Source organism: Hemicordylus capensis, chromosome 1, assembly GCF_027244095.1.
Source record: "Hemicordylus capensis ecotype Gifberg chromosome 1, rHemCap1.1.pri, whole genome shotgun sequence".
In the NCBI taxonomy this organism is placed as follows: Eukaryota; Metazoa; Chordata; class Lepidosauria; order Squamata; family Cordylidae; genus Hemicordylus; species Hemicordylus capensis.
Window position 1 is genome coordinate 84,605,073 of NC_069657.1, and position 21,848 is coordinate 84,626,920.

General features: G+C 45.8%; 1 protein-coding gene across 6 annotated transcripts in view; it reads left to right on the forward strand.

Moving 5' to 3' along the window:
• Nucleotides 1–13,292, forward strand: part of AMBRA1 (autophagy and beclin 1 regulator 1) — a 271,553-nt gene extending 258,261 nt beyond the window's left edge. For all 6 annotated transcript variants that reach the window (XM_053275343.1, XM_053275350.1, XM_053275336.1 and 3 more), the window contains one exon: nucleotides 11,515–13,292. In XM_053275343.1, the coding sequence (XP_053131318.1) occupies nucleotides 11,515–12,002 (488 nt within the window). In that variant the 3' untranslated portion in view covers nucleotides 12,003–13,292. The remainder of the gene's footprint in view (nucleotides 1–11,514) is intronic.
• Nucleotides 13,293–21,848: the final 8,556 nt, after the last annotated feature.

The following is a 21,848-nucleotide window of genomic DNA, read 5'->3' on the forward strand; positions in this document are numbered from 1 at the left end:
GCCCAGAATCCTCAGCAGCATTCATATATTCCATGACAAATATGTAGAGGTTCCTCAGGAGACATGTTCATTGAAAGCCAATTAGACAAGATGCTTAACACACATCATCTAATTGCCATATATGTCTGTCTTTTCAAAACAGCAATAGCAGGAGAAGTAATGTGTGCAGCAAATGGCACCTTCAGGAGCAAATATCTGCTTCAGGAGGCTGATTTTTGATGGGGAAAGAGCATGAGGGCAAAGGGTTAAGTTCTTCCATGCATAGAGTGGCCATGATCCGGATCAAGTCCCCATAGCTGCTATTTTCAAGGTGAAAAGACCCACAAGGGAAACAATGTGTTTACTGTCTTGTCCAGTTTGACTGTGAGAGAGGACCCACCGAAGCAAGAAAGTCTGAAAAAATCATTGGATTAGGGAAACATCTCCTGAACAATAGGCCATATGGGGAAATGCTTCTGTTTCATCTATATATATGATCATGTCGTGATTAGAAAAAATTTATAAAGCTGTGGCATCAATACCATATGGTACCCACCTGTCTAAAACTGTATCTGTCTATAAAAAAAATCACTTGGGACTCAGGCCCAACTCACATTTATCAGTAACAGCACAGGAGCTGCTTCTTCATTTTGAAATCCCACACCGCGTCAGTAAATTTTCAAAAAAAAAAGCATGGTTCCTTCCACCGGATCCTTTGTCTCCTCACTCCTTGCTGACTGGCGTAGCGAGTCAGTGGTGCCCATAGTGGTGATAGTGGCCTTCTCCCTACTGGATGGCGATGCTGCGCTCCTACTGCCCACATGCCATGTTCCAGCCAACTCTGCCCCCAAAGCCGCTGGAACAAAAGAGTGTTAATTTGCCTTGATGACAGAGGGTGCATGCATGCCCTTGTTCCCAGCCGTCTTGAGGTCAAAATCTCGATCATCTGGGACATGGCAATGAGCTACAGGAGCACAGTATGCCACTGGGGATGGAGGAGAAAGCCACCAGGGGTGTGGCAGCCTAGGAGTGGTTGGCCAGTAGCACTAGGAGCACTAGGAGTGGCTCTAGGAGTGGTTGGCCAGTAGCACTAGGAGTGGTTGGCCAGCAAGCCAGGGGAGGCGAGCGAGGCGGCCCTGGAGGCAGGGCAGTGTGTGTTCTTTGGACGTGTCCACCCAATTATAGCTCTGCCCGTGTCCTAGCTGTGTGATATTCTAGTGGTAAGAAACTCTTTGGCCCTGCCCATGTAGGTCCTGGATTCAAACACTTCCTGAAGCAGCATATGTCACAGAGGCAACTCTTGCATTGCTAGAAGTAAGAGTAGATTATGCTGGCCTCCCTTACTTGCTGACAAGTAAGTTTCAAAAACTGTTATACTTCAAGAAAGAGCCAAAATATGGAGCATGCATTGTTTAAGACATCTGAATTAATAGTCAAGTCTGAAATTGGGACATTTCCCCCTCTTTCCATCAAATCCCAGAGCAGCAGCCAGCACTTCAACATAGAGGAAATCAAAGTACCAAAAAGAAGGAATGCTTGGTAGTAGTAGTTCCAAACTAAGCTAAATGTGGGAGGAGGATTTGTAGTGGCAATGAAGGCAAATGCTTATTCAAAAATGATGTTGGAGCTTCTTGAGATACGCTGTTCTTTTACTTAATATTTTGACACATCTCTCACTCGTAAAGTAATAATTAGGGCAGAATCTAGGGCCAGTCCAAGTTGCTGCAGCATGTGGTCAGGGAGACGTGCCCCATGGGTCTTTGCAGCAGAGGATGCTGGACATGACTCTGACTTCTCCTGGATCATATATCGGCATACCACAATATACAAGCTGGATGGTGTGCCTCACCATGCTTCAGTGTCATAAGGGACCCTTGGGTATCTCAGATCATGCAATGCATTCATTTGCCTTCATACCAACAAGATGCTTTTATTTAAAAGGTATAGTTAAGTTCTTGACATCTGGGAAAACATCGGATGCATCTGCTGAAGTAGACTTGTTTATGAAAGCTCATGCCTTTAAGCTGACATGAGACTCTCTGCTGCTGCTTCAAGGTTTTAAAATGGCTGCCTTTTTTGAAATGTATCATCTAGAACTACTTCTAATGCACTTGAAGGGATGGGGGGCAGGGAGGAGAGAGAGAGAGAGAAGCTAGTCCAAGAAATCAACAGGGCAAGTGGCTAAGCCTGTGGGTCCAGCAATGATGCTGAAGATCAGTCCCTTGGTAGAAATGCTAACTTTGGCTTCTCCGCATTTCCTAGTCTTTATTAATTCGATCACTCCTGACATGATAAATTACTGAGCATCCAGCCCTGCTGCTGTTGAATCAGCACCTGCTGCTTCTGTGCCTAGGCAACAGCCACAGCCCCTGGAATTTTGCCCTTGCTGCGGAATTAATTTAATATAGCAGATGTCTCGAGTGGAAGGGAAAGGGGGAGAAGATGAAAGTGTTGCATGTTCTGCTGAAGGGCTGTCTGAAAGAAGTCTTTAGGCTCAGCATATACTAATCATGGTTGTATGTTTGTGAGAGAGAGGAGCTAGCAAACTTGGTTGAGTTATATATCTTTAAAAACCTGGTCCAATATGTAGGACAGAGACTTAGGACTGATTTATGAACATATAGTGATGGAGCGGGGCCGTGGGTTAACATGTTGCCACCTGGATATATCTGATCTCCAAACCCACTGCAGCACTGTCTGGAGAATGCGCGATTTAGCTGTTGAGAGAACTGTGATATTTTCTAAGGAGAAAAATATCTGAAGGAAAATGTCTTCCTTGCTGTGTCCCAAGCAGGCAGGTAGATGCAATGGATTTAGTTGACCACCAGGAAGAGTTTCAGTGAGAAGTGTCAGGCAAAGATCTCTCTTCCATTTCCTTGTTATTGACTACTAGCTAAATTAACATTATTTCTACATGGGGGAATTCTTTAAAACATGCACACCTATTATCTAGTGCTGAAGGTATATACCAGTGATTCACATGTTTTTTGGATCTTAGTCACTAAAAGCTATAGAAGGGAAGCATAGGTAATCAGTACTAGAAAATGTAATCATATCTATCTATATACTGACTTTGGGATAGGCTTGACTTTTAACTGTATTGTGGAATGGAGAACTTCAAACATGTGAAACTCATGCTACAGCATATACCCAAACTTCACCAGAGTATTTCCACTTCAGGTATATGAATTCTGTTTCATACCTTAAGATAAGAAACAGACTCTACAAAGAAGAAAAGGCCACATCTAGGAGTGGCTTCACCCCTTCCTGCCTTCTGCCTCCGCAGAGAGTGGCAGACTGTTGTGCAACAAAACCATTTTTGGGCCAAACCCTTTTCCTTGTGACCTTAGCTGATTATTCTTCGGGGCTGTTATCTCATGTCTGAGCAAGACTCGGGACTAGTAGCATCTCTTTTCAAGGTGGTTCTACTTTCCAGAAGCCTCTGCATTTGTTGCAATTGTGCTATGCCATGTAGTATACCTGTGGCCATCACTTTCACTGTCCACAAAGCATTTCTCCTGCCGCCGCCACCCCCTGCCATTATATTTTGTGGTCCAATCTGGGAGTGGTAGACAATTGCTTGCCTTTCTCTCCACCTTCATGCTACCGGCCTGATCATGGGACAGTAAGGAAAGAGCAAGCAGGGCTGTCGGAACCACCACTAGAATTTGGTGGTCTGCTCGAGAGATTTTCCATGTCGGCCGTACAAACTGTAGCACTATTCATATCATTAATATTCAGAAGCCAGTAGAAAGGAATCAGTGCAAAAATTTGTCCTCCCTCTTCCCTCCTCTCCCCTGCTAGCTAAAGGTGCAAAGAGGCACCTTTTAAAAGTGGTGATTCTCTTTATTGAGCAAGGAGAGAGCAACTGGCCCTATCCATCCCCAGCACAGCATTCCTCCAGTGGCTGTTGCTGGTGTCTTTCTTAAGTTTCTTTTTTTAGATTGTGAGCCCTTTGGGGACAGGGAGCCATCTTCTATATATTTATTTCTCCTGGGCATACCCGTCGTTAATCCCGTGTGTGGTAGCTCTCGCGAGAGTTCTCTAGCAGCTGCCCATCAGCAACAGGGATGGGAGAAAATAGGGATGCTGGCCACCAGTGGGTGGCCAGCCAGCGGGAGCAGGTGGCACCGGGCCGGGCAGGCCGGTTTTCCAGCCCGCCCGCCAGCCAGAAACTGTGGGCAGGCACGGGGGAAGAAGTGGGCTGCTTCCGCCAGCTTGCTGGCCTGGCCGCTGAGAATTGGTGGGCAGGCGGAGGTTGCGGGCTGGCTTTGCAGCCCGCCCAGCCAGAAACCACGGGCGGGCACGGGGAAAGAAACCGAAGGAGGGGGAGAAGTGGGCCAGCGGTGGCGGGGAGAAGCGAGCTGGCTGGCCAGCAGAGGCGCAGATGCTCTGCGCCCAGCTCAGCTAGTTTTATGTATTTATTTATGTCTATGTAACCCGATTTGGGAACTTTAGTTGAAAAGCAGTATATAAATATTCGTCATATTCATTGATTTAGCCAAAGATGAGGTTTGGAGACTCCTGTTGGTACTTTACATAGGCTCAGGACTCGTGTGTCCTGTTCCCTATCCCCACCTATCCAAGGGACTGTCAGTTACACCAGCCATAGACAAAATGGTACATTCCTTTCTCTTTCCCCTGCCTTCTCAGCAGCTATTAAAATGTGGTCAACCCTCTCCCTCAGAGGCCAGATGGTTTAAAAATTATGCAGAGGGATATTTCTTACAATGTGGACTTCATGATGGGAGCTGGTTCGGGGAACTGCCCTAAGAACCTTCTACCCTTCTCACCCTAGGAGAAAGTGAGCAACCTTTCTTTAAGCTCACTCTCTCTCCCCTGCAAGAGACTATCACATAGGTACAGCTGCACCCCCGAGGCCCAAATCAACTCTTACGTAGTCTGAGCAGGTGGTATTCACTTCATGCTCGTAAGACTTGAGAGGTTTATCTGCAACTGCTCCAAGCATCTTTCTCTGACTTGCGGCCACAAATGCATTTTAAATGTCTCCCAAGTATGAACTAGTATTTCTGCTTGATGCTGCTTTTGAACAGGTACTCGAGAGGCGAGTGGGAGGAACCAGCCAAGTCTCATGAGGCCATTATAAGCATTACTCTTTTTCAAGTAGCAAGAAAAGCAGACTTTCTTCCCCCAAGGTCAATGCAGTAGCTGTGGCATTATCAAAGGATACTGCACTTTCCACCACGGGCAATGCTCATCCCAAAGATCCTACAGACTGTATGTTAGAAAAATATCCTGAAGATACATTTTGGTGCTTCTGCCACTGCCCTTAAGGCCTCTTTAGTAAGTTCTTATTTCACCAGGACTATTCTTTCCTTATTAGATTATCTTAGAGCTCAACTTTAGTGGGACAAAATCAGTAAAACCTCCTTAGTTCCTGCCTACAAGACATGTGCATTCATTTTGTAATGAATGAAAAACTGAAACAAATGGGCCAACAATCTTTTATTATTGATGTACTCCTGCCAGTACCTCAACCAGTCTTGTTCCTAACCTAAGTAGAGTCCACCAAGTAATCTTATTCCTATATGCCCTCTAGCCATCAACCTCACAACAAAAAGTGTAGATTCAGTGTTCCCCCAACAGCATCTTATGAGAAGAATGGTAACTATCTTTCTCCAAGGGTGGAAAAAGCATTTCAAAGATAGCTGGGTATTACAGATGATATACAGGGGAAATATCATTTTTGAGGCAGAATCTTGCCCTTCTGGCAGTCCAGTAACGTGGCAGCAAATGGAGGGATCAGTCAACAACTTTGAAATTTTATAGCTATAGACATTGAGGATCCTGGTATGTCTAGTTTTATTGATACTCTAAAAGATGGGAGAGTACAACTTACTGATCTAAAGACTTGATTATGGTTCCATATGGAAAAATAATCCTTACTATCCTAATACAGGAGAACCCTTTTATTTGCCGGGGGTGGGGGTGGGGTTGCGTTCCACGGGGTTAGGGGCAGGTAGTAAATCCATGGATGATGCGGTATTAGGGCTATGGGAATCAGAGGGGGGAGGTTCAGTTCTGGACTACAAAAAGTCACCCCAAATCACCCCCCAAACTGGTAAACAGGCCAAATAGAGTACCCTAACATGCTCCACTGCTCTTTGGGAATCAAAAGGTGCCCCCCAAGAGTCAGAAAAACAGCTGAAAACTGCAGGGTTTTTGCCGTTGTTGTTTTCCCCCAAGAGGCATAGAATGGCTCCCGAACACAAAATGGTGGCTGGAAATAACCTCCAAGGTCATTTCCGGCCATCCCCAACCTGCAGATATGCACATTTAACCCTTTTTGTTGTTGTTGCCATTTCCCCACACACATGCGTATACCGAGGTCTGGTGTCCACTACCCGACCACAGATACGTGAAACCACAGATGGTGAACCCCGATTAACGAGGTTCTCATGTTGTGTAGCCTAGACACTGTACTCCTCCCTCTTCTTTCCACATTGATACCATGTCTCCAAAATAACATTTCCTTCAGTATTTTTGTCAAAATTGTCATCCAGTCCTTTGATTTCTGTAATCCTGAAAAAAATATTTCTCAGGTCTGATTTCCTGAAACCTACTGATTATCCTTTTCCTGTGTGATGCCCTGGTTCTGTTTATGGGGCTACGTGAAGATATCTGTTCCAAAATTTCAAGTCAAGAGTCAAGAAGCAGTAGCAAATGTTTTATCAACATCCCAGTTGCTGTTTGTGAAAGACTGAAAATAAAAAATTTCCAGCTGTGTAAGAATGGCTTTTGAAATTCTGGATTGTTACTTAGATGCTTTATGCGAATGAGTTTTGTAAGGTCTTATGAAAGGCAGAACTTTGGGGAATCAGAACCAGTTTTTGCTGTGTTCTTTTGAAATCTGAGATATAATGTGGATGTGAACACTAGGGATGTGCAAACGTGTTCGACATCGAACCTGTTCAGTTCAATGGTTTAACTTTTTCCTTTGGTCTGACCCCAGACCGAACACACACCCACGACTGTTGAACACACACCCCCAACTGTCTGTGGATTTTTTTTATTTTTAAATTTTAAAAACTTATTTTTTTTAACTTACCCCCTTTGGGGGAGTTGTTGGAGGCGGTTGGGGGAGGGGGTCCGTGAAGATGCCGCCTCCGGCTGTTCGGCCAGCTCTCCCCCTCCAGCATGGTGGCCATTTTGGAGACCACCACACCCGCATAATTGGCCTCTGCATGGCCGGGCAGAGGCCAATTGCGCAGGTGCAGTGGCCTCCAAAATGGCCACCATGCTGGAGGGGGAGAGCCGGCCGAATGGCAGGAGGTGGCACCTTCACGGACCCCCGCCCCCACTGCCTGCAACAACTCCCCCGAAGGGGTTAAGTTTTAAAAAATTGTTTGCGCCCCCCCCCGGACCAAACTGAACTGGGGGGCGGGGTTTGAGGGTGTGCCAGACTGAACTGGTCCAGACTCGACCAGCCAGTTCCGTGCGCACCCCTAGTGAACACTGGTGAAGCACTTTTCTCCACCCAGTCTGTGGAGGTGAGTGTGAGCCCTTTGGAGACAGGGAACTATCTTATTTATGTATTATTTATTTTTCTATGTAAACCCACTTTAAGAACTTTGTTTGAAGAGTGGTATATAAATATTCATAGTACTGTAGTAGTAGTAGTAATTGTAGAACCTTCACTGAATGCAAGTGAAGACTCTTGCAGCTTTCATTCCTGTGGAAAGTTACAGCTTCAATTGAGAATGAAAAAGCCACTTTCTTTAGGGATGAATGTCCCGCTCTACATGAGACAAACCCATGTAGCTTGCTGGAGCTGGGCCCTGTTTTGCTTAGGAACACTTGGGAAATGACTACAGGTCACTTTGAAAGTACACCACAAGCTTTTCTAATACGGACTTGACAGAGGATTTATTTCTACACTCTGCATTGCTCATGAACCTGTGGGCGGTTTTGGTATTTCTGTACTGTGAGTCTATGCCAAATAATCCCAGACTATGTGAGCTACATATCTGTGTTTGTACTTTATTTTGCTTCACATACGATAGTAGCTTTTAAACTACCATCTTCTTTGCATTCTGTTTGGTTTGCCCGTTGCTTGGGAAGCAAATGGCCACTCCCTCCTCTTTTGTAATCAGTCCTGATGGCTCTGCAAAGGCTGGAAGGAAGAATTATTTCTTTAATAAGGATCAGGTAGCCTGTGGTTGCATCCCTCTATAGAGCAATTCCGCACATTCCACTGAATAAGGATCTTGCCTTCAGCAGCCTGTATGTGAGAGGCAGCTAATTGCCAGTCCTTCCGTGAGGCTGCTCCAGTGAGCCATATCTCTCTCTCTGATTATTCCTTGGGGCACTGGGCTCTCCAAAATGTGTGACTCTTTTAAAACCTGGAAGTCGGCAGGGCTTTCACCACAATCTGAAAAGATCGGGGCGGTGACTTGTTTGATAAGCAGCCTGAATTGATATATGTTGCACACACCTCCTATGTCCCCTTTAGAGAGAAGGACCAGCAGCAGGCTGCTTGTGCATTGTCTGTGGGTGCAGGAGTCATTAGAAGAACTACAGTACTTTTCGCCTGTACAGAACCCATCATAGATTTTGCAGCCCTTCTCTGTGTTTTTCCTGCTGTTGAAGGTGCAGCAGGTATACATGAGAAATAGGGCCTTTTTTCATTGTGACGCCCCAATTATGGAATTGATTGATTGATTAAGTACCGTCAAGTTGGTGTTGACTCTTAGCAACCACATAGATAGATTATAATCATTCCATTTTGTCTATCCATGTGGTTTTCTTGGTAAAATACAGGAGTGGTTTACCGTTGACTCTTAGCAACCACATAGATAGATTATAATTATTCCATTTTGTCTATCCATGTGGTTTTCTTGGTAAAATACAGGAGTGGTTTACCATTGCCTTCTCCCACACAGTATTAAATGATGCCTTTGTTGTTGTCACTGAAGTGATCATCCGCCTCCTGCACCTTCCTATATCACTGCGGCCCATTATAGGTGCCTGCTTGCTTTAGCTGGGCAGCTGGGATGACCTTCACGCTTTGGGTGATCCTACTGGGAGTATACCTCCTGGCTTACTTTGCTCATCCCTCCCAGGAAGAGGCCCCTGCCATGATGAGGCAGCATAGCAGGACTTGGGGGGGCAGGGATTATAGAATAGTCTCCTCCAAATGGTGCACCTGACCCCATCACTGCATTTAGACAGGCAATGAAGATTCTGGTGTTCCAGCAGGTGACTTGAATATATTGTGCTAATCTGATCCTATGTTTATTGAAAATGTTGTTGTGTTCTGTATTGTTTGTTTTATTTTATTGATTGTAAGCCACCTTGAATGTATTGTATAAAGAAGTATGGGAAAGATTTTTTTGAGAAGATTACAGCTCCATTCATGCTGCACTTGACTTTCTCTCTCATACACTCATATTTCTTGCAAGAACGTGTTCTCTTTCTGAGAAATAAACTCTTGATAACTAATTTTTTTAAATGGCACAGACATATGGGGGAGGGGCACAGCATGGTTTGTCACTGAGTCACCTGTATGGCTTGGGCCTCAAGTATGTAAACACACCTTATTCTGTGTGATTCTGCTATGCATTAAGCTTTGCAGGAGGGGCTCTACTCCGCATACCTTCACTAACGGAACCTACTCTGTACATGCAGGACAAGGCCTTTTCAGCAATAGCCCCCAGCTTCTAGAATTCCTTCCCACAGTTCCCAAGGGACTGTGATTGGAACATAGGAACATAGGAAACTGCCATATACTGAGTCAGACCATTGGTCTATCTAGCACAGTATTGTCTTCACAGACTGGCAGTGGCTTCTCCAAGGTTGCAGGCAGGAATCTCTCTCAGCACTATCTTGGAGAAGCCAGGGAGGGAACTTGGAACCTTCTGTTCTTCCCAGAGCGGCTTCATCTCCTGAGGGGAATATCTTGTTGTGCTCACACATCAAATCTCCCATTCAGATACAACCAGGGCAGACCCTGCTTAGCTACGGGGACAAGTCATGCTTGCTACCACAAGACCAGCTCTCCTCTTCCTTGTGAGCAAGTAGTTGAAAGCTGGATAAATAAGTACTTTCATGGGGGGGGGGAACAGTACGTGCCTGTGGCATGAACTCTGCTGTGTTTAAGAGGCATAAGTCCCCACGTGATGAACTTGTTGCTGAATGGTGCTATTATCTACATAGTGTAGGAGAGGATTGAATATTGGGATGTTCTAGTACATAAAGTACTACATACACACTCCTACCCTACTCCTATCAATCTAGCATGTTGAGAAGACTTATCCCCAATACACTAGTTTTGCGGAGCATGTGGAGTACTTTATTTGATGGAACATTTAATCCCCCACCTACTACATGTAATGGTACAGCCCAGCAACAGATACATCATATTTGTTTATTTTAGCTCCCACACAGCTATCTATCTATTTATTTATTTAGCTATCTTTCTTTTTATTTATTTATTTATTTATTTATTTATTTATTTATTTATTTGAAATGTTTATACCGCCCTTCCAAAAGGCTCAGGGCGGTTTACATTAAAACACCATTAAAATCAATTAACAAATAAAACAGAAATTATAAAACTGTATAAAATAATAATTAACAATTAAAACATCATAAAACACCAATCAAATAGCCAAAACAATTTAAAAAACAATTAAACAGCTTTTAATTTTTTAAAAGCTGGGAAGAATTGCAAGAGAAGGATGTGGAAAGGAGTATCATTTTTCCCAGTGCAAAATATAGTGTATCTTTGTGGTCGCCAGGAGTCGACACCGACTTCACGGTACACTTTACCTTTACCTTTACTACTCAGAAAAAATGATAGTTCCACAAGAGAGCACAAATTGAAGGGAGGATACGTGGGATGCATACAACCAATGATACACAACGTACATTTATTGTGCCCAAACTGCTTGTGCTGTGTAGAAGCATCAGGTTAATTCTAGACAATGAGCATCCAAGGATTTTCTAGGAAATAGCGGCAGCGTAAGCTGCTTTATTTTCCAGCTAGACTACATCATCCCGCTTTCTGCTTACTTGTTCGCTGTCTCATGACCCTTTTCCATCCCTCAGATTTCTGTCTTTCAGGCATTGGTGAAAAACATTTGTTTGCTCAGGCTTTTGGTGGCATCTAAATTTGGTGTGGTTTTATTAATACATTTACTAGTGTAATATTTGCTTTCTTATCTTATTTGTTGTATTACTTTAGTATGTCTGACTGTTTTAAATGGTGTTGTGAGCCATCAACCACTTCTCACATTTCAACCACTTTTTGGTCAAGACTTGATAACTTTTCAGAAGACAGTTAAGACAAATTTGTTCACCCAGGCTTTTAATTAGACGTGCAGTTTTTAACATTGTATTAAATTTTAAATTGTTTTAATGTTTTAACATTTATTTTGTTTGTATTTGTACTATTTGATTGTAAACCACCCAGAGACATTTGTTTGGGGTAGAATATAAATATGTTAAATATTTGCATCTTTTAAATAAGGTTTGCTTACTTTTTTCCTCTCCCCCCACCCCCTCTTCTTTCAGGTGGCTCAGAATATGGAGCTACTGGGGAGGATGCCCTGATCAGGATCCAAAGGCTGATGGCTGAAGGGGGCATGACTGCTGTGGTTCAGCGAGAGCAAAGCACCACCATGGCATCCATGGGTGGTTTTGGCAACAACATCATTGTGAGTCACCGGATCCACCGCAGTTCTCAGACTGGTACTGAATCCATTGGAGCAGATGGTGGCTCGGCTCAACCATCCACTTCGCAGGAGCTGGTCGCTGAGCTAGAGGGACGGACCCTTTCCGAGTCCATGCAGGTGACGGAGCGTGGTTTGAGCCCACAGATGTCCTCTGATGAGGTCGAGAGAGAAGAAGCTAGTGGGCAGAGCCTGTCAGAGCAGGCTCAGTCCTCAATGGACACTGAGGGACCAATTGATTACAGTGACCTAACTAATAACAACCATCTTCCTGACAATACCAACTTCTATAGTAATGATAGCACCAGTGGAGGGAGTCGAAATAGGTAGAGATGAATTGTATGTCTGTGCTACCCTTGTTACTGCTAAGCAGAGACTTGTACCTCACAGCTGACCAGGAACTGTAGGAGTAAGGGAGGGTTGGCTCCAACCAGATGCTGGTAATTCAGAGGGCATTGGTATACAGGGGTGGGAAATGAGAGGGAGACCATCAGTTGTATAGGAGGATCCTTGAAAAGGTTTTATTCTGTGTCTTAGCTCCCTGCATCCGTTCTGCTGCACATTTTCTACAATAGCTGTAATAAACGTTGATACTCAGCTGAGCCTTATGTAAATTTCTCAGCTCACTGGCTACAGGAATCCATTAAGCTTTGCCCTAACCCTGCAGTGCTTTTAATGTAATTCTTTGTTTTGGTTTTTTTGTTTCTAAAAAAATAAATAAAAATGCTTTCCCCTCTTTTGACCTACTGGCTAATCAGATAAAGGGGAACTGTAGTCTCCTCTTCTGAAGACTTGCAACCTTATTGAGTGTATATGTATCTTTTAAGTGCTACTGTGGACGGGGTTTGCACCCCAGCTCTGCTACCAGAGTGGATTTACCTTCCAGGACAGAGCTCTCCTCCATGCCACCCTGCTAGTAAGTGCTAAGCAGATCTTCAGATGTGGAGGATTTGGGTGGCCTGAGAGAATGCGGGCTGGCTAAGCAAAGGCATCTTCTTCAGCCCCCAATTCTTTCTAGCCCAGAACTGGAGGTGGGAGAGCTGTGCTTGGGCATCACCATCCCTTCATGCTCAGGAACCTCTCAGGAGTGTGGGCCTTTTGTTTCAGAGTATCTACTTTGTATGCAAGCAGGACCCTTATAAGGGCTGCTGTGGGTGGGGCAATGTCTAGGTGTAAAGCATGTGGATAGGGTGGGAACCCCTCCCCAATAAATATGGCACTTATACAGAAAATGCCGAGGGCATAGCACCTCTTGCTATGCTAATAGTAACATATTGTAACTCAAGCTAATAAGGCTTGGCAAGATCATGGTGCCAGAGCCAGGCTGCACTTCCCTATTTGGGGTGGGGTGGGGGTGGGGAGAGAGGGGTTAGCTCCGCGTCAGAGCGTGAGGTATGTGTCTGTGATGTAAGGTGTTGCATGTGAAACCTTGACCTTGTACATGTAGTTTCTAGTGGAGAAATCAAGGCTCTGATATTTTTGTTTCTAGTCTAAAATGTGATTTTCCTTTTCGTTTGTAACTCTCCATCCCAGTGAGCTTGTAGCAGGAAGGTAGGGGGAGAGTGTGTGCTAATGAGGGAAACACCAAAGATCAACGTCATTAAAATATGACAAACCCTTCTCTGGTTTCCTGTCTTCTCTTATGATAAACTACGGGTGTGCACATATTTTGAACAATTTGCTCCCACTGTGAGCTTGTGAAGCTGCCGTCTCCTGAGTCAAACCATTGGTTCATCTCGCCCCATATTGCCTACTCTGACTGGCAGCAGCTCTGCAGGATTTTGGGCAGAGGTCTTTCCCATCACTGCCTATCTGATTCTTCTACCTGGTGATGCCAGGGATTGAACCCGGGACCATGCAAAGCATGGTCTCTGTTGCTGAGGTGCGACCCCTCCCCATCCCTCTTTCTCTGTTTGTGCCATCTTATCCACTCAGCCGCACTCTGGGGAGAGCTTTCACCTGAACGCCCAGAAATAGCTTTATACCCCATGAAATTCAGGGGGAGAGAGTTTTATCTTTTCAACTCTAGAAGTAAGCAGTATTGTTTCTGTTCTCATACAACATTTAGTCCATGGTCAGAAAATGTGGGGAGGGGGAAGAAGGGGAGAAAAAACAACTGGTCACCCTGTTGGTGTGGCAGAGTGAATTTCCCCTTTCCTTTTGAGCAAAATTCTTACGTGGCATCTGCAAGAAGCTGTCCCCCACCTTCTACCCAGTTCTTGTAGCTTCTCAGCTCTGTGAGTGCGTGACAATAAATAAAGGCCATTGTTAAGCAGCTCTTATGCTCACAGTCAGAAGAGTCTGTTAGAGAACATTAAGCAAACGTTGTCTTAAATCACAGCATGGAAATGAACTTTAAATCAAATCAGTTGGCTGCCAGGCCTCATCAGAGTGTTAATGAAGCACTCAAATCTGCCCTGTGCCAGTTGCACTTCTGAGCTGACAGGAGCTTCAGCCTGATAATGGAATTCCCATCTACAGCCTTGGAGCCTGCTTGCTTGCATGGGAATAGGCGAATGCCCAGAATCCAAAAATGGTTCACTCTATTGGATGAATATTTGTTTGTATGAGAGAGTGAAACACCAGCTTTCCATGGATACTGAAGTACAGTTGCAGTTCTTGTGAGTGTATTATGTGATGCCAAAAGGCCAGCTATTTTCTGGTCTCCCACCTAAAGAGCTGGTGGAAAATACCTGCCAGATGAGTTCTTGATTACCTTTCACTGTCACTGAAGACCAGCCAAGTTGAAAGTCCTGAAGTTAAACAGTCAAGTGTAATTTCTTGCAATGCCTTTTCTCTAGACGACTTTAGCTTCTCAAATATGTGTTTCTCCTTAAGTCTGACCAAACTGTTTGCAGTGCATGAACTGTGTATAGATTTGACGTGTCATAACAAGCCAGAAAGTTGCAAATCCTGGGTTGTGGTATCTTAGCAGGAAAAACAGTGCTGATAGGGATGCAATTGCCAAGTCAGCTGGCAGGATACAGATGAGTATTGATCAATAGTAGCCCCTGGTGGCGCAGTGGTAAAACTGCCGCCCTGTAACCAGAAGGTTACAAGTTCGATCCTGACCAGGGGCTCAAGGTTGACTCAGCCTTCCATCCTTCTGAGGTCGGTAAAATGAGTACCCAGAATGTTGGGGGGCAATATGCTAAAATCATTGTAAACCGCTTAGAGAGTTCCGGCTATAAAGCGGTATATAAATGTAAGTGCTATTGCTATTGCTATTGCTAATAGAAAAAGCCATTGTTGAGTTCCCTTACTTCAAATAGATGGGTTCTAGCTATTTGTTAGCCTCTTTTCTTCCTGGTTTTGGTCCCATTGAACTCCTGTGTAAACAGTGCAACTCCATGAACAGGATCAATAGTGTGTTTCTTATCCTTAAAATCAGCATTCAGAGAAGGGTGCCAGTTTTCATAGGAAAGACCAATATGATGAGCCTGCTCATATGATCCGGGGTGGAGCTACTATTGGGCAAACGAGTTCAAAGAACCCAGACCGCCAATGAAAAAAGCCGCCGAAGCCTGTGGCTCGGGCTCCAAAGGAGCCCAGAGCGAACTACCCCTTCCCACACCCAGGCCCTCGAGAGCTCAGGCGAACTTTCCACTAGTTATTTCTGGCTGCGCCAACTGCCCAACAGGATGTTTTTTTCCCTTTCTCTCCCTCTCTGGAGGAAGAGAAAGGGGAAAACGTCCTATCAGGCAGCCGACGCTGCGGGAAATGACGAGCTGAGAACTCACTGGGGTTCTTGGCAGCCCAGGCCACGCCCAATTTGCACGTGATGTCACACACAAAGGGGTGTGGTCTGTGCAGCTGAGAGCCCCAGCGAGCTCTCAGCTCTTCCGTGGGATGCATGTTCTTCAGTCAGGGTGAGAAGACTTCCCACCCCTTCCCCACTTCAGCACTCGGCTCCCCGTTGCTGGGATTTTAGCCTTGACGAATCCCGCTCCCAAGAATGCCCACCCTTCGCCTTGGGACCCCAGCAGGAGGTAGAGCCACTGCCTGATGGGAGAAGGGCAGGCTCCTTTCTAAGCCCCAAGACAAGGCCAGGCTCTTCAGGGCTCTCTTGAGCTGGGCCTGGCAAGGCCTTGCCGCTCTCCATGTGGTTCTTGGGGTACTGCTGCCTCAGCAGCCTCCTCCCAACAGGCAGGGCCCAGTCACCATGGCAATGGCCCCCTTCCCAGCAGGAATTGTTAGTGAATAAGCGCACTGCTGCAGCCGGTGCACTGAAAGTTGGATTTTTCTCGCTCGGGCAGGGCCACTGTAGCTGCAACTCTTGCGTGCTTTCCTGGAGAGTGGAACACACCCGCTGAACGCAGTGGGTGTCTAGGATTGCATTGCAACTACAAGCCTGCTGCCTGTTTATCTAGGAGTCAGTAAACCCTCTGGGACTTACTCATGTTGTTGGCAAACATACATTTTTCTCCCAGGTGAAGTTTTGGGCTCTTTTGTGGTGAGAACGTGCTCCCTTTTTCTTGCTTGCTTGCTCCCCCTCTCCCTCCGGTTCCGCAACTCACTTGTGAGCAGTATGCTTTCACAGTTCCTTTTAAACTTTAGGTCACAGGCAGGCACCCAAAAGTGTTTGCCCTCTGGGAAACATGACCAGGACGTGCCCTCGGACACAGCACTGCCTGTACTCAGCAGACTGCAATAATATGTGATGTTTACAATTAAGCCTGTAAATCTGCCGCATTGATTTCTTCAGTCCTTCTATCTATTTTGGGTGTGCCTCGTAGGAAGTGAATGCATTTGTTCAGGCTCTCGGTAGCCCGGACAGGAGTGGGGAGTTCGCTTTGGGCTCCTCTGGAGCCCAAGCCACGCCCCCGTGCGTATGATGCCGCACACACGGGCGTATGTGGAGCGGGCCGCCGAGCGGGGATGGACCCAGGCCTCTGCTTGGCTGGCTCCGTGCCTGCATATGATTGTGCTGTTCATACACAAGTCTCTGCAGCATGGGATCACACTGTGCGAAAAATGCTCCAAACAGTGTACATGTGAAATCGTAACATGAGTAATTATGGGGAGGATGTCTCAATTTCTCAAATTTATATTGCCTGGATTCAGCCTGATCAGCTTTTCTTCACTGTCCTCCTGAGGTGTTCCTGGAAATGGGACACAGAGTCAAGCAATGTTGTTTTTTTTTTTTTTAAAAAAAAACTTAGTTCAAAGGATGTTTTAGCCCTTCTGCTTGGGGCATGAGAAGCAAGTAGGATCTGCCAATACTGAATGTGACTGAAAGTCCTGCAGAATTTGTCAGCCTAGCAGGAGGGCTAAAACATCTTTTGAACATCTGATAAATGAACTTCAACACTTGAAGAACCTAACATCTAGCTGTCAGTAATGGTCAGCAGGTAAGTATACACTACCACTTACCTCTTTCTCCATCTGCCCCCAAATTGTCATGTGGATTGTATCCTGTTTCCTCCTCTTACTGTAATCATATGGAAGAAAGTCAGTGGACTGTGGACTAGTGAATCTGGTGTTCGCAGCAAGGGCAATTCTTGTGTGCACACATACACAACCTTCTCCCAGAATGCATACATTTTGTCTTTGTCCCATAAAAGTTAGTAGGAGCCATTGAGGGCCAAGCCTGCCCCAAAAGCATAGCCTTAGCTCTTCATCTGCATAGCACATCTAGATTCAGTTTGCTAATTGTGTGATCGCTAATTGTGTGATCTAGGGACGCAGCTAGTAATGAGCTATTTCTTCCACAATAAATGGGGAGGATGGGATTGAACTACACCAACTTTATTTACTGGGCTAAGATAAAGACATTTCCAATATGTCTGCACTCTGAGCATGAACAAAACTCTTAGTGATGTAGTGGTCTTATGTTTCACTTTTAGAACATACAGAGCCAGCTTTCTAGAGCCTAAATGTACAGTTATCACTTAAACAAAAACTGTCTTGTAAACCAGACTGTGTTCTCACAATCTTGCTGCTGCTGATATTCTGAGCTTTCAAAGCTGGGAGTCAAATAAGAACTCTACTTTTTGGGTTCAGGGAATAAACTGAGAATGGAAAGCTTTTGTTGGCTCAGCCACCTGCTAGACGCCTCTTAAGAAGCATGAATAAATGAAAAGCTGGTGGAGGGATCTTATTTTAACTTTCAAAAGGCCTTTTGATAAGCCCCTCACAAGAAGGGTATTAAGGAAACATGGCCACCTTGGTTAGAGGTAAAGTTCTCTTCTAGATTAAAACCAGTTATGATAGGTAGTAGGGGGCGGGTGGCGGGGGGATGGCCAATTCTCAGTGTGAAAAGAGGTTAATAATGGGTTGGGCCAAAGAACAGAACTATGTCCCATGTGCTATAAATGCCTTAATGAGCTGCAAGAAGAAGGGTGCTAGCAGAAACAATGGAACTTGCTGATGACACAAAATTATCTAGGTTACTCAGGAGGAGGGAACTAGGAGAACAAAGTTGCAATGAAAGTCTGGTTGAGAGCTTGCAAAAATGGAAAAGGTACTTCACAGAAGAAGAGACAATGTTAGAACCCTTCTAAGTAGCAACTGGATCCAAGTTTGCTGGAAACTTGAAAGACGCAACAAAAGGATGGTCAAAGGCTGAGCCACCACTTGGCCCAAATTCCTGAACATGAACACAATGGAAAGCACAGGTAAAGCAACAGCTGAATGTCGTTGAATGCTTTAGGAGTAGATTGGCTTTCCACCTCATGCTAATTCAGGTATCTGTCCCTGTTCTTGTGTTCAGCTTGTTTCCTCTTATTCATCTTTGGTCTATCCTGATGGCGTATATGAACTTCACTGCTGATTTTTATGGGTGATGTCGTGGTCTGTCCAGATGATCAACCCATTGCGTTACCTTCCCCCCACCCCCCTCCTTTGCTTGGTTTGGTTAAATACCCATATATTTTCTAACTACTTCCCCCATCCCCCGCATGATCATGGAAGGGTGCACAAGGAGGAAAAGTATAGACAAGCCATAGCACAAGTTTTAGAGGACTGGTTACCTTTATAGGGGGTGACATACGCCAGGGTTTGCTCCCAAGCAGTGTCCCCTCTAATAGGGATTCCCAGATGATGTTGGCTACAACTCCCAGAATCCCCAGCTACAATGGCTTTTGCTTGGGGATTCTGGGAGTTGTAGTCAACATCATCTGGGAATCCCTGTTAGAAGGAACACTGCTCCCAAGGGTACTCTCTGCAAGCTACCTCATTTCTGCAGTTGAACACACTTTTCTTCTGGTTCTTGCCATGTGATCCCCCCCCCCCACACACACACAAACATACCTTGTAAACCAATCCTCTCTAATAAAACGCTTGGTGTCCGTCCGTGGACGGACACCAAGCGTGTGTTCGTGCCTCGCCAGTTCTGAACAGAGCAAGGCAGGCACGAAAGGCAGGACCTGGCGACCATCTTGGGCGGCCAGAAACGGCCGCCCCGAAGAAGCCGGGACTGCGGAGGAGGGGGAGACTGGCCGAGACGGCGGCGGAGCCGCCGCCTCGGCCATTAGTGGCGTCCGGACAAGACGCGGCCGCCAGAGACAATCAGAGGCGGCCGCCCCGAAAGAGCCAGGGGCAATGGCGGCGGCCAGCACACAAGGGGCAATGGTGGCCATTAGAGACGGCGGCAAATCACACACTCACGCCAGAACCCGCCAGCCATCACAGGCGGCCAGAAACGGCCGCCCCAAAGAAACCGGCGCCTCGGCCATTAGCGGCCACCGCCTCGGCCATTAGCGGCGGCCGGACAAGACGTGGCCGCCACAGACAACCAGAGGCGGCCGCCCCAAAACATGCTTGCACTTCGCCCAGCTGTTGCGGGCTGACTCGGGTGAGGAGGGCTCGAGCAGCTGGGAGGGCGGGAGGGAGGTTTTCGGCTGCGGCGGGGGCGGCCGCGGAGGCCCTTATTCCTTTGGGGGGGTGCGGGGAAGGGGAAGTCGGGCAGCGGGGAGAGCGGGAGGGCGAATTTGGGCCCCTTCCCTTCCTAGCGCCCGTTAATCAACGGGCTAAAATTTACTTGTAATACAATATTTCACTCCTCCTTTTATTTATATTTTAGTTTTTATTGCTGTTCTTGTGTTCTTATTTATCCTCCAGAAATGTCTTCTCTCCCCACTGACCACAATCTATATCTGCTGCTCCTGAATCCCCCATTGAGGGCTTTCACAGCCTTTTTATTGATTGATTTATCTCTCAGTTGCACTTTCATGCTGAATCAATGGATTGTGATTTCAGCAAAACAAAAGTGCTTATCACATATAAAAGCGGGCCCCATAATCAAAAAAGCACAAGAGCAGGGATTTAGCTTTTTTTTAAAATTACAAGTAGGAATTTGTGGTCTCAAAAGTAAAATACATGCACATTTACTCAGGAGTAACTCATACTTAGTTCAATGGGACATAGACCTAGAAAAGAGTGCAAAACATGGCAGCCAAGGGATGAATGGAAAGCGGGAAAAGGGAATGATTAGACAGGTTTTCAGGAAGTGATTAAGTCACGAAGTCCAGAGAACAAGGAGACACTGAAAACCACAACTGAACGTGCCTTCTTTGAATGCAAACACTATGACAGTTTCCACCAAAGGGGTGGGAATGGCGCTTAATGCTGCAGAACCTAATGCTGCAGATCTAGAAGTTGGGGTAATCAGCAAAGTGGCCAGATTGCAGATGACACTATAAACTATTGAGGGTAGTGAAATCCAAAACACTGTGAGGAGCTCCAAAAGGATCTCTCCAAATTGGGTGAGGGGGCAACAAAATGAGGGGGCGATGCATATTGGGGCAAAACCCCCCCCCACCCGATTCACATATACACTGATGGGGTCTGAGCTGTCATTGACTGACCAAGAGAAAGATCTTGGGGTCATGGTGGACAGCTTGTTGGAAATGTCAACTCTGGGCACAGCAGCTGTGAAAAAGACAAATTCCATGCTAGGGATCATTAGGAAGGGGACTGAAAATAAAAATGCCAATATTATAATGGCCTTATACACATCTATGGTGTGCAGGGGCGTAACAAGGCAGGAGTGGGTCCAGAGACAAAATTTTTTAATGGGCCCCTCGCTGATACACACACACACACACACACTTCACAATATATTGCCATGTGACTTGCCTCTGGGGGGCCCCTCGAGGCATGGGGGCCCCCAGGCAGCCACCTCCCCTTGCCTAATATTAGTTACGCCCCTGATGGTGTGGCTACATTTGGAGTACTGCATAAAGTTCTGGTTACCGTATCTTAAGAAGCTGATTGTAGAACTGGAAAAGTGCAGAAGAGGACAACCAAGGGGCATGGAGCACCTTCCTTATGAGGCATGGCTACAGCATCTGGGGCTCTTTACTTTGGAAAAGAGATGGCTACATGATAAGGGTATAAAATTATACATGGAGTAGAGAGAATGAAGAGAGAGAAAATTTTCTCCCTCTCACAAAACTAGAACCAGGAGTCATCCCATAAAACTGAAAGCTGGAAATTTTAGGACCCCAAAAAAGGAAGTAAATTTTCACACAGCGCACACTTAATCTATGGAATTCTCGGCCACGGGATGTGGTTATGTCCAGTAGCTTGAGTTGCTTTAAAAGGGGCTTAGACAAATTCAGGAAGGACAGGTCCAATGGCTACTAGTCTGGTGGCTATAGGCCACCTCCGGCCTCAGAGGCAAGATGCCTCTGAATACCAGTTGCAGTAGGAGAGCAACAGCAATAGAGAGGACATGCCCTCACCTCTTGCCTATGGGTTTCTCAGAGGCATCTGGTGGGCCACTGTGTGAAACAGGATCCTGGACTAGATAGATCTTGAGCCTGATCCAGCAGGGCTGTTCTTATGTTTAACTTCAGTATGTCAGAACTGTGATAAAATGGAGGTGCACTCTTGTGCAACACTACTATGGAAATCAAAAATGGAATCTTGTCTGTACATGCCTGCACTATGTATCTTAGGGGGTAGCGAAAGTGAGGATCGCAGGGAAATGTCCACAATGCCTGGCTTGGTTCAGACAGAAAATAGCAGGATGAACTAATGCAAGAACTTCTAGGTGTGGATGCCCAAGAATAACACCTTAATAAATAAGTAGTTTGTTTTCCCTTTATTGCCATCTTTCTTGCTTCATTCTCATAGAGGTCCCCACAGGTGAGAAGTAGGAAAATCTTCATTTACTTACTAGCAAAATGTCAGCCCTTTTGGCATGCAAGGGCAAGTGGAGAGAAAACCTGT